We start from the raw sequence: 13,385 nt of genomic DNA on the forward strand, positions 1-13,385 counted from the left end.
TGCTTTTAAACTTGCAGGAAAATTCTTCCAGTTTCTCTACATCTTGACCCTACATTCTCCACCAAGTTAGTGGAAAGAGGTGCTGCTTCTCAACTGCTAGTAAAATGGAGGCGGTTGGGTAACAGCTGAACCTGTTGGTTTAGGGCAGTGATGTGCTGCTACTGAATTCGTGAGAGGGGTCTGCCTGAGAGGAACCTCCTTGTGCCTGGGAATGAAGAGGGAGGGCAGTGGGAGAATGCAGGGTATGGGGAGCTGCTGGTCAGAAAGCAGTGGCCTCACTTGACAAGCACTCGATCTCAAGTGTTGTTTTCACAAATTATGAGCATATTAGCACTAATGTGACAGCAGCTACTGAGCTGTGAGGTCTGGACATAACAAATAAACAAGATAGGATTTTGCTAATTTGTGCATGGTCGGTCAATCCTCACTCCTACTTAGCAGCGACTCTGCCTTAAATTTGCCCCTAAGGAAAACATTTCTAGAGGGTGAAATGCAGCACAGCTTTGCATTCTCACATGTCCAGCCACAACATCAGGTATGGACCTCACTCAAGTTACTGAGACTGTTTCTAAACAGATCTGTTTGCTGCCCTTTATGGAGGAAGAAAACTGGGGTTTGGGCTCTTTCTGTCTCTGCTGCAGTGGGGAATAGATCATCTCCCTGCCTTCCTTTGGTGAAAGCTTCCTGGTGGTGGGAAGCCGTGGTGAGACCCCAGCAGTAACACTGCCCCTCAGCCTGCTGCTTTTCTTGTGTTGCCTGATCTGATGCCATTTTTCCATGCCAGCAGCAAGGGGAAGCAGGTAGGCAGGAGCCAGTGCCCATAGGCTGAAGGGTAAAGTATGAACTCATCTTGATTAGCTCTGTGGTGTGGGTCCATCACCACTTAATTGGCTGCCAATAGCTCCCCTAATGAAGGGTGATGGATTGGGCTCCGGGGCTGTGGGAAGGGACCAGCCTGTCAGAAGCAAGGATGCTCAGAAAAACATCACTCATCTGGAAAGGACGGAGAGCCAAGAGTTTGTGCACCGGCAGTTCGTCTTTCCTTGCATCAGGACAGGCATCAGTTGTCTTCCAAGGCAGAGGTGGGGATTTCTGTGACCCTGAATACGCTTGGCTGGTTAGGGCAATCATCTGTTCCCAGCAAAGATGATCTGGTGTTTCAGAATGTTCTTTCTTGCCTTTTTCTGGTTTTGGTTAGCTAGCGTGCTTTCTCAGCCAGACGTTGACTTAACTTCTCCAGGCTGGAAGTTCCGAAAGGTCATTCACGCTCCTCCGGAACAGTCTCACTTTCTGATTTTGCTTTAAATCATTCTTTGGGAGTTTGGAGCTCTGATGTCATTTAAAAAAAAGAATCAAAACCTTCATAAGACTGTGCAGATGAAACAAAATTGTTGTCTTAGCCCACACAGGGTATTATGCAGCCTGGCAGATCCCTTCCTTGTAGCAATAAGAAAAGGATTTGGCATTTAACCTCTTGAAATTAAACCAGAGTGTGAACTTCAATAGTTCAATCTTATCAGGGCTTTGCTAGAATAACAAATTGTGAAAAAATGTAATCATGTCTCCAATGTGACCTTGGCAGATCTGCCTCTGTGATGTGAGAGATTAGGTAACTCTAAGCAGATGTCTGTTTATTTTGAAAATAAGAGTTATAAAATCTTTCTTTTCCCAGTTTGTTTGCACTGCCTGTGAAGGATATGACAGAGAGAATTGTGGTCTGCACGGAGCTCTGTGTTACAAGCTGCTCTATTATGCTGAGCAGTAATTGCTCTTGGAGGTTTGAGTTATCGATCTATTGGTGGGGGTTCAATTTCAGTGTAAAGACCTGTGTTCATGATTTAATTGGAGTGATTAATAACTCACTCGCAGGCTAGATGGGAATCAATATGGATTTCAAACAGCAAAAGTAGTACATTTTCTCTGGTAATGTAGTAGTTGATGGTTTATTATTTGTCCTTGTTTGCCTAATCAAAATCAAAAGATTCCTTGTTTTATAACAGTTCTCTCTGTTTAAAAGCTTACAGCTGGAGTTGAGAATGTGTACTTGCTTGCTTTCACATTGGGGGAGTGTCCTTCTAAATAAATTATTTGCCTTGTAGCTTTTCTGTCACTCAGATTAGGTGTGCCAGAGGCCAATCATGCATTAAAAAACAGAACAAGACAAACAAACCTTTAGTATACAACTACAAGAAGCTTTAGTAATGTTTTCTGGCCAGGGAAGTAGAGTGGCTCCTACGTCATCGGTTTGTGGGCACTCAGCATCTGCTAAGGAGCAGTGCTGAGGAGATTTAACCCATTTGATCCAGCATTATAGCCCTGGATTAAAAAGCCTGTATGAAACTTTCAATCTCATTACAACGCCAGCATCCACAGTAGGTGATTTAGCTGCAAATCCAGTTCCAGCTTTGCATTGAGATATTGCCAGAAGCAGCATTGCTAGGGAAATGCAGTGTGACTTACTTTGGGGGGATTTGAATGGTGATCCTTCTTCTTTATGCTGTGGCCCCAATCCTTGTGTTGGCACCCATTTTCATTCAGCTCCTGCAGCTTTGGTGTGTCATCATGCATGCTTACAGCTAACATGCCTCGATAGAGCATGGAAAGCTCCCAAATCTCTAGGAATAAAACGTCCCATTAAAGAACCATAGAGCAGCAAATAGGCACCAGGTCCATAGATCTTATTGCTGTTGCTCCTCAGTTTCTGCAGGAGGGGGTGAAACCTTTCTGTGCTTCAAGCTTTCTCGACAAAGGCTCTTATCTACAGAGCTGGCTGAGGAAAACGTTCAGTGTAGTGCATTTGAATTTTCTTTTTGATTTGTAGCGTCCAGTAAGCTTTCTGGTGGATGGCAGATTCCTATGTTCAAATTAATCCTAGTGATGGCATTACTGGGGTGGTGGTGACCCATGCCTGGCCAGAGCTGGCTCTGGGGAATGCCCACAGGATGTGTCTGTGCGGGTGCAGGAGATAGGAACTCTCTGCCCAGGTGTGCCCCCAACGTGGAAATCGTGGAGCATGTCAGCCCTTCGTTCTTGGGATTGCTGGCTCTGGGATAAAAATGAGAGCTGCTTTCCATGTCGCGACATTACAAAAATGACTTGAAGATATTTCACTTTTTAAACTTGGGCGCTTTTGGGTGGGAGGGTGGGGGAAGACATCCTTGGAAGTTAATTCTGAGGACCAAGCTGACAGCTTTTTGCCACTGTTGCTTTCTTCTAGGTTGAAAAGCTGAAGGCTTGTTACAGCCCCAGCATACAGCAATCTAGCAGGTTAAATGACTTGGGCAACACAGTTTATTAAAACTGGCAAGTGCTCGCTCCAGTTCTCTTCCTGATAGTCAGGGCTGCCTGGGAGAGTAATTGATAGTGGCAGCTGTTGGGAGGGTGTTTCAGATTGCGGCGGGGCGATGCGACTTGACAGACAGCTCTGTACAAATGAACTGAGTGATAGGGGACAAATCCAGACCGGGGTGGGAAGCAGCTTCCCACTTGGTCTTGGGAATGGGCAGTGGGAGCCGCACCGGGAACAAAGGCCGGCTCCTCGGCGCACGGGTTCAGAGCCAGGCACAGGAGTTTGTGCTCACGCTCAGTTTACTTTTCTCTGTGAGAAAACACTCTAAATTTTTGTGGAAAAGCCACCAGGAGCCCATGATATTCAGAGGAGCCCATGGCACAGGAGAACATTGTTTTGACACAGCCTAATGTGTAGTACTGCTGTTGTGATGGAAACATGGCTTTTGCTTCTCAGTAATGTTAAAAATCATCATGTTGCACACCATGGACCTTCCAGACAGTAGTTTATGTGCAAGTCCCACGTCTTTATGTCCTATCTTGAGCTGATTTGCATTAAAATAGGTGGAGGAACTCTGTGCCCCCTTTGTTGGGGAGCTTCTGTGCTGTAGCTCTGCTTGCCTTACCTTTGCAAACAGCCTAATCGCTTAAAGTCTTAAGTAGTGTTCCTCTCCTAAAATGCAATGAAAAAGCCATTTATATAAAAGCAAAAGCCATCTAGGGATAAAGAATTAGCACTTAAATATTGATTTTCACTTGTAAGCACTCTACCAGCATCAGTGTTATCGCTGTCAATGTAAAATGCTTTATTCTCTCTTCTGCTTGTGATATGTTCCATATCCACAATACATTATGCAGCAGCCTAAAAGTTCAATTTAAAATAAAATATTAAAAAAAATGTTTACTGAGGTTCATTTAGTTATTTCTTTGTTTTGACCTACTGCTGTCCTGCTCTTCTTTGCTCGTTCCCCTTGCTGATCAAAAGGGATTAAAACTCTTCTCTGGGACTCATCAACTCACTCTGAAATTCTCAGCTTCTTGCCATGTATAATTCCTGTGGTGGTGCTTTTGTAGCATTTCCTGCTGGAATATGGAGCAGGGTTCGCCGTAGCCAGTCTGGCCTGTGTCTGTTTTCAAGGATATGTACAGGGCGGATAGATGGGCTACAGATGGTGGTTGTTGTGTTTCTTGGGAAATTGCCATTGGTAAAGATGTCATTGATGGATGTAGGAGAGGAATTTCTTTCTCACATCACCCCATCACCCTTGCTGTTTGAATGCAACAAGGGAGACTGCAGAGGGAGGCTGCAGAAAGACGTCTGAATGACTCCACTTTTCTTTTTTTCAAGAGACAAAGGAAAGGCGTGCAAGCAAGATTAGATTATTTCCAATCACATTGTACGTGTGTTGACAGTCCCCTTTCAGCAGCAACCAGCAGCTTGCAAAGAGCAAGAGGCAGGGCTGGAACTGCTGTTGCCCTAAGTACTGTTTGTATAACACAGTAACCGCTTATTGGAGTTCTCAAAGCAGCCTTTACATGTTTAATCCCTTGCACTTGAGCTACTCTTAATCAGCTTGAAAGCAAATTCCTGTAACAGAAAGGTTTAATTTGTGTCTGGGACTTTCTGTATTGTGCTTAGCCTGCAATGCTGTGCAGTTACACACTGGCAGGCATGTCACCCTGTGCAGCCTTGGGGATGGGCAGTGCACGGTTATCCCAGTCACAGATTCACAATTCAGGAAACTTTCAGATGGGGTCTTGGCTGATGGTCTCTCAGCTTCGGGTAACTCCTCCTGAAGCACGCTTTATACAGTAATTTAAGCTGTTGTTGACTTTGGGGTTTCCCTTAAACTTCACCTCCAGGTTCTACAGATTTACACAGCAGGAGCTAAAGCTCTCTGTGCTTTTAAAAATTAAGTTTTCTCCTTTACCAGTTGAAGCTGGAATTGGATGTAGCCCAAGATGTAGGGAGGTTAACATTTTGCAACACTCCAAATGAACAAATTAGTGAGTCGAGGAGGCAAGAATTACTAATTCCAGGTTGTTGGGGGTTTTTTCCTTGTTAGAGCAGTTTCAGCCTTTTCTTCCCTGTCTCTCACACTCTGTCATCATTCATTCCTGTGAGATCAAGACATGTTTCACTGTCTGTTCATTTAAGAAAACCTCTCAACGGAAGAAGTCCAAGGTGTTTGGTTAGAAAATAAACAAAAGTTGGCATGCTCAAAAGGGGTAGTGCTCTGCACGGTGGAGAGTGGCAGATGTGATCCAGCCTTCCCGTAGCATGGCTGGAACATGAATCATTACAAATGTCAGATTTCCTGTGAAGGGACAAGCTGAACTGACATGCGTTCAGGTTTAATTAAGGTTGAATTATTGGAGCTGACTGTCAAGTCTTAGGCAAATTGGCTCAGCCTGTTATCATTAGGCATGAAAATTACTCTAGGACTTGGTAAAAATAAACACATTTTTGCCTCTAGAACGTTGTGGTGTTGTTGGGCGGGTCTGTTTTTGTTGGGGCAGTTGTGCTCAGCTCCATGGGTCCATCTGCTCAGGAGGGCTGGATTAGGAGCCCAAGAACAGAAATTTCTCAAAGGATCTCAATGCAACCTGATCCAGCTTGCACAAAAGGGAGTGTTTGCTTGCTTTCTTTGGGATGTTTCCATATGTGAGCAGCAGTCAGCCTGGTTAGAGCTTGTAGCTCTCTTAGGAGGGATATTCAAGCTTCCTGCAGAAAAACTACAAAGTTTGAGATACAGATCAGAATGGGTAACATCCCTCATTAAAATCATTAAGATTAAATTTCTGAGGGATTTCAGGAAAGATAGCTCAGAGACTTCCATGTGTCCATTGCAGTTATCAGGAGGAGAAATGACGAAGTCACCAAACACCAGGATTCCTGTGTGGTGGCTGAGAAGACTTGGGGACTGCTCTCTCAGATGTTTTTCCCCTCTTGCCTATGAATTCACATCATATCTTTCCCTTCTCGGTGCTTCTATGTTTGTGCAACATGGCTACAAAAAGGAGAGAAGATACTTCCACTCATGCCTGTAGCTTTTCTGGCAGGGGGGGAATGGCATGTGGATATTTTCATTGCTGTCGAGAATGAAATGCAAAGACATTTCAGTACTGCATCCTGAGAGGTGGAAGTTGGCAGCAGGAATTAGTCATGTACCCCTAGTACTAACACAACCAGGCTTGGCTGGTCAATTCAGTCAGCAAGGGAGCCTGAGCTTTTGCTTTGAGAAAATTGCAAATGAGAACTAATGCTGAAACCACAGGGAATCAATAGCTGCACATAAAACTGGTCAAACAGCTGCTTTTAATGTGGGACTTTATTGATTTGTTTTGGATCTAATTGACTTTTTACTCAACTAACTTTTGTGGTGCCAGTGTGTTTTGAATATACACCATTAGTCTACATTGCCTATAATTACACAATATGAAGTTTAACTCTGTAGGAGGAGGCCTGTTGGATGCAAAGAACTAATGGGCTCTGAGGAAACCTATGCTCAGGAATGAAACCCAATTGCTTTTAATGGGTAGCTCCTGAAAAATAGTGGAATCTACAGCTGTGAACACACTTGCTCCAATACACAGTGTGGGGAGCCCTGGCTTGACTAGGCAGTGACAATTTTTCAACTTTTAGCAGTAAAATCTGAGGAAAATTTACAAACATAGGTGGCATTATAAAAATATAATGCACAAGAGCATTGAGATTTTGACTTTGAAAATAAATTGTAAATAGCGTTGGAACCAAGTCTACCTACATCTCACAATCAGGTTACCTGTGATGCATGAATTCATATTTGATAAAGAAATTCACTGAAATGAGAGGCTTATATTTATTGTAGAGGGTAACTTAGGATCTCCACACATTGTGTCAAACCTGTAAAGATATTTAAGGTGCTGGAAAGTACAGTGTTGATAGTACTTGCTGCCAGCCAAAACACTGGTGTTTGGAAAGGCATCTGTTCCTGTTACTTGGGCGTTTGAGGCCCCGAGACCTCAAGACATTTTCAGCTGATAAATATAGTTCATATGTTTCCATTTGCCCTGTTCCCGCATTCTGAATTCATGCATACACAGTGATGAGCTGATTGATTGATGGATGAGGGAAATGGTGCATTGGAGAGAGTGCAAGCGGAGCCAGAAGCAGTGTGGGAAGCTGCCTTTTATCTCAAGGAAGGAGATGCCATCACCACGTGGGTACAGAACATGAGCTGGTGTGCTGCAGGCTCTGATTCATCGCTGTCCTCCTCCCATCTGATGCCAGCATGGTGGCACTCAGGCTGTGGAAGTGGCAGTGGGGGCTCTGGCCTCGCATGGGCTGGTTGACAAACGCTGGTCAGAGCGTCTGCACGGCCAGAATTAGCTCACGGGGTGTGTTGTGTGTTATTTCCACACCCTCCTACATCAGGAACCAGCTCAGTCCTTTGATGAGACGTGAGAATTTCAAAGGTGGAATTCGTTTGAGAGGGTGTTGGGAGCATGTTAATGAGTGTAGGTAGCATCTCCTGCTTGTCTGCAAGGCAGCGAAATGCAGGCGGCCCCCGGCACGTTTTGGTGGGTAACAAAAGGGTGTCTCCTGAAAGTCGGAGGTGCTGTGTGTGCACAGTGGGATGTGTGTGTGAAACACCCCAACAACCTTAGGTCTTGTAGCCCAGGAACAGCTTTTCTTGTAATTGTGGGTATGTGTGCACTCAAGGATATGCAGATTAGGGTGAAAAGGGAGTTACAGTGGGAGTTGGATTGCTTTCATGTTGGTCTTTTCAGTTGTCTTCAACCTTTTGGATACTGCTTGATCTGAAACAGCTCTTCTTTCCTCCCTTTTTCCTTTCCAGCCTTTTAAGTCCTTGGGATGCTTTGTTTAGCTTAATTATGAAAAATGGCAGGGCTTGGCTCCACAGAAGGAGTAATTCCATATGGAATTCTCTCTTGAGGTGCATTTTGCAAGGTTGCAGCATTCCTGATAGTTTTGGAATGCCGAGCATACAGATGTTTGCGCTGTTCAGAGCGAGCAGGACCACATTTGGGTGCCCACTAAACTTCTGACTGGATTTTTCCAGCATTCTCTGTTCTATTCTTCCCCATAAGTGAGTGGCCAGGGGACAGCAGCATCACAGCTTCTCTGCTGAGCTGTCCCATCCTTGGCTGCAGAGATCCCAGGTATTCTCCATCCTAGGAGACAGGTTGGGTTATCATTAAGGATTGCTGCTTAGGTCATGGTGCATTGCAGCTGGAGTTTAGCCTAAATCTAATGTGGATTACGTTGAAAGGGCATTGAGAAATTGAAATGTCTTAATGATGAGGCCTGTGTTTCATGAACATGAAACTTCCATTGAGCAGGAAATACTGTAGCAGTAACTTGAGACGTGTTCCCACTCCTATCGTACATAACCTTGGGCCCCTGAAGAAGTCCCAAAGCTGTGTGTTCTCTGTAGTATGCATTCATTTAATGACAGCTATATCTCTTGCACACATGGTGAAAGTGCTGTGGACTGGCCAGTCAAGGACAGCAGAAGGACAGACTCAAACACACATCCATCTCGCAGCAGCAGTGCTCCCACAGCGCTCCCACGAGCTGAAACGTGACTTGTTTTCTCCCAGGCTTACGTTCTACCGAGCAGAGAAAGAAACGCAAACCTTTCAGCACGTGCTTTGTTCTTTTTCTTGTCGCTCCATAAGGTCCCACCTTGAATGACAAGCCAGAAGCGAAAGCAGCCAATGTCCCAAAGGTGTCTGGGCTAGAGCGGAGCCGGGAGCTGAGCACCGACGTGCCCTTCACCCTGCCCATCCCCAGCCCCCAGCCGGTCGCTGCCGTTGTGACTTCGACTTCCTCAGCGCCCACATCAAGTGCCAGAGCAAGCCCACTGCTGAAGAAGGAGCCAGTGATTTCAGCACCAGCACCACCCAGGCTCACGCCTCAGCCGCAGCCCCGGCCACAGTCACAACCTCAACCCCGGCCGCAGTCGCAGCCTCAGTTGGTCCCTGACCTTCGGAGCCAGCCTCCAAGTCACATCCCTCCGCCTCTCAACTACCAAGTGCATCACCAGGTGGCCCACAACGGACTCAATAATATCAGGTAGGGGGAAGGGATGCTCACGTCATCTTTAGGCTGCTGCAGGGCTAAAGCTTGTTTCAAATAGGTAGAAATTGCTGGGAGGCAAGGCAAGCACTCATCTGGGGTAAGATGCTCCATGCTTTGGGTATTGGACTTCATGGGCTGACTGCAGGCTGGTTTTTCCAGCTGTGGTGGATCAGTGCATTTGAAACGTGATAAATGAGGTGATAAATGCACACCTTCTGGGAGAAAGGCATGTGTTCCTTTCAGTCCAGTTTCAAGTAAGATTTTGCATGGTCTTGTCTGAGCTGGCTATTTCTTGACTTTGAAATTTAAGGTGGTTTGTGTTTGAGCAACACCTTTGTTCCATATTCAGAAATGCTTCCGTTTCTCATGGTTATCAGGTTTTTTGGCTCACGACGATAAAAAGAGGGATATCCGGACTCTGATCCTTGTGGGTCCCTTCCAACTCAGAAGATCCTGTGATCTGTATTGGAAAACTGTGTCTCTGAGACCAGGGCTCCCATGTGGGCTGATAAAGCTGCTTCAATCTGACATGTTCAGTTCTTGCAGGAGGCTTAGCTTTGCTGTTTAAATTGCCTTCATCCAGTAAGAAGGGTGGGTGAAAATGGTATGGATAAAATGTTTCTAGAGAAAAGAGTTTAGTCAGTCAACTGGAACCTGTATAGTCTTTTTGCTGGTACAGAAAACACGCCTTGCCTCCCAAACAAGATCTAGGCTAGTTTAAACAAGATGAGAAAACTGATTTAAAGCATAATATTTGACTGCACAAAGGTCAGAATATGAATACAGAGAGCTGCCATTAATGTGTATTTCATAGTATCCTGCATACTTCAGCTCTGTTGTGGTTTTACCTTGTAAATGCCACCATAGTATAAATGGTGAATAATATTTCAAATTATTCAAGATTTCTCTGAAGTTTAGCTTGCAGCAGATATTCAGTATTGTGGGAATTACACAGCTAATAACTGCAGTGATAGTGTGTTACAGCCCACAAAACTTAGATCACTTGCAATGGAGTAATAATAATAGAAGAAGATGTAAAATACAAATTACTGTGAGAAAAATTATTAGCATGGTGTGCATTTGCATGCTTGTGTCACTACAGCTGCACAGCACATGTGCAGCAGATCCAGAGGTCCCAGTCACTCATGCTGTGCAGCTCTGCACACCCAGAGCAACAGAAAAAGGAATTGGTGTCACTGTGTCCTCTGGTCACAAGGATCCACATGGACACTGCAAGGTCATCAGAGGCTCCATAAAGGTACAAAATCCAGCTGCCTCTGTGGCCTTCATCAGTACTCACAGACAGCTCTGAGGATTGTAGCACTGGAGGAAATGTCCCTCCAGAGAGCCCAAGGCCCGTTCTGCCCTGTTGGAGGCGTTCGTTAAGATTCGTTAACTGTCTCCACTGCCATTAACACAAGCAAAAGCCTAAGCCTGGGGAGATCAATGTTCGGTAGGTGTGTTGTTTCTGGTAGTGTATTTCTTGCACCGTTTCTGTGCTGTATTGTAACATGCTCTCTCTCTCTCTGTCTCTCTGCCCTCCCTCCCGTCTCTTTCTCTCTGCAGCCGGAGCAGCAGTGCTAGCAGTGCAACGAGCATCAGCCTCCCGAAACACCTGCCCCTGTCTCCCCAGATTCCGCCGCACCATTCCTCCGGCCCAGCTCTGCCCCTCTCCATCTCTAATCTTGCTACCTCGCACTTCTCTCTCAGATCGCAGACCCAACACCAGCACCATCCGGCCATGTTTGCCACCCCACCCACGCTGCCACCTCCACCAGCGTTACCCACCAACAGCCTCGTGATACCAGGGCACCCTGCGGGTAGGTCCCTTCTTCTGCCAGGGCTAATCGGCCGTGCATGCACTGGAGGGTGTTGAGAGAGGGGCTGGCTGGCGGGCAGGTGAAGTACCTTGACACAGACCCCTCAGTGTGTGTTGGAACTGTGACAGTGCTCCTGGAACAGGTAGGAGACCTTGACATGCTTTACCAGATGAGAGCCTGTAGACACATCACTGTAGCTTCCTATAGGAAGTCTTCAAAGCAAATGCTTGAAAAAAAAAAAAAAAAAAAGTCCTGTTCAGGGCATGAGTTGTCCAGTGTGGCATTCCACAGTCATCAGACATTTTTTAGATTTAACAGAAAAGTGATGCGCAGTTTGCCATTTTTCCCTTCTCTCTCCCCTCTCCAAAGAAAGCTGCTGCTGTTAGAAGTGAAAAGAAAATACCGTTTCTACAATTGTTCTAACCGAGCACTTGAATCTCACTGAATCCCCCGCCTGATCCTTCGACCAGCAGCACATCCTGCTGGCAGAGCAGGATCCTCTTCCTGCAGCAGCACAACTGCTCTGTGCCCATGGCTCCGTGGCCTTTCAGTCTGAGTCAGAGACAGCTCAGCTGACAAGCTCTGCTGTTCTACTCTCACTGTCTTTGCATCCTTTTAAAAAGTTTCCTTTGTTCACCCTGGCCCCCATCCTATTGTCACTTCTGCCCTAAATGCCCTGTTTATAGCTTATCCATTAGCCTACAGCTGTCCCTGGAAGAGACCCTGGCAGCTGGAGACTTCCCAGCAACTTTCACTTGCCGGGGCCTCCTTTTGATCTGGCATTTGACTCCACAACTAACTCAGCAGGGATTAAACAGGACAAGCATTTTGCAAAAAACACACTCTCTGTTCCCTATGAAGTCAGTTAAAGGAATAAGGAAATGACAGATTTGCTGTGGAAAATTCTGATGGTCTTCGATTCCCCCTTTTTTGCTTCCAGGAGCTAAATAATGTCTCATTATTGACTACTGCTTCTTTAAGTGAAAAAGTGAAAAAAAAAAAAAAAAAAAAAGTATGAATTGGTCCAAAGTGAGCTCTGAGAATGATGATAGACAAAAGCGCTGTGGGTTCCCCGCCAGAGACAGGACCACATAGGCCAAAGCTGGCGGCTGTCACGGGCCCTGGCACCATCTAGAATTTCAACCACATGGCTGGGAAGATGTTGGCAGCGCTGTGGGAGACCTATTCATTGCTTCCCCCGTTTAAGGCGAAGGACTACTGTGATGGAGGCTTTGAAAGCATAGCGAAAGGAAATAGCAGAGCGCTCACTAAAAGCATGATATTGCAGTCACTGAAAGCAAGTATGTTTTCACCATTAACTTCAGGAGATGCAAGATCAAGTGACCTATTCACATTCAGCAGCTTGCCAGGAAACGGTAACAGTCTTGCTCTTACTAAAAGGATTTCTCCTGCAATTCAAGTAGGAGAAGGGTAAGTTAGTGGAGGGAAAGGTCTGGGTGTCTAACTCTGCAGACAGTGAAATGCCTCTTGTCTGCACTATATGAAAAGCCTGCAAAGTGGCACATCATAAAATCAATACAGAGTGCTGCAGAGCCAGGAGCTTCTGTTGTCATTCACATAAAACTTAAAAGCAAACAATATTGCTGAGCAGCCCTGAAGAGCGAGACAAGAATGTGCTTCTGGTGGCATTTCTTCCTTTTGAAACCTAGAGCTAATACAAGTAACTTAGGAGCAACCCTCGCCAGGCTTCTACCATCTGCTCAAGGGCTGCCCTGATGTAAGATACACAGAGAAACAGTGGTCTGTGTCTCTCCTCTCCTGAACGTGAGAGCACCATGAGCAGGAGTGACCTTTTTGTGCCGTGCCCAGCTCCTGTGTGCACGCAGGACAGTGTTCACAGGTCCCAAGGGCCGCCCAGGCACCCTGCTCCTGCTTGTGTTACTGTGTGACTGGACCCGACATCACTGGCGGGTACAAGAACTTACTTCTGATCCAGACATTGCTCAGAGCCCTTCACATAGCTGGGCTATTCCTTTGCAATTCCATCCTTACTATGAAGCAGCCACTCCTCCCAGTGCCACCCAGCTTCTCCAAACGTCTCTAGGCCTTTTCTGATGGAGGCCAAAGTTGTGGTGGAGGGCTATGGGCTGGAGCCAGCTGCAAATCTATCAGTCTGACTTCCAGTCTCTTAAAGAAATTGGATATCAGAGCACTTACAACTGCCAACT

General features: G+C 45.9%; 1 protein-coding gene across 18 annotated transcripts in view; it reads left to right on the top strand.

Moving 5' to 3' along the window:
* The window catches only part of FBRSL1 (fibrosin like 1), a 503,813-nt gene that overhangs the window by 467,345 nt on the left and 23,083 nt on the right, over positions 1-13,385 (top strand). For all 18 annotated transcript variants that reach the window (XM_040080795.2, XM_040080801.2, XM_040080796.2 and 15 more), the window contains 2 exons: positions 8,974-9,370; positions 10,943-11,196. In XM_040080795.2, coding sequence (XP_039936729.1) covers positions 8,974-9,370; positions 10,943-11,196 — 651 coding nt within the window. The remainder of the gene's footprint in view (positions 1-8,973; positions 9,371-10,942; positions 11,197-13,385) is intronic.

This window comes from Hirundo rustica, chromosome 17 (genome assembly GCF_015227805.2).
Source record: "Hirundo rustica isolate bHirRus1 chromosome 17, bHirRus1.pri.v3, whole genome shotgun sequence".
NCBI classification, from domain to species: Eukaryota; Metazoa; Chordata; class Aves; order Passeriformes; family Hirundinidae; genus Hirundo; species Hirundo rustica.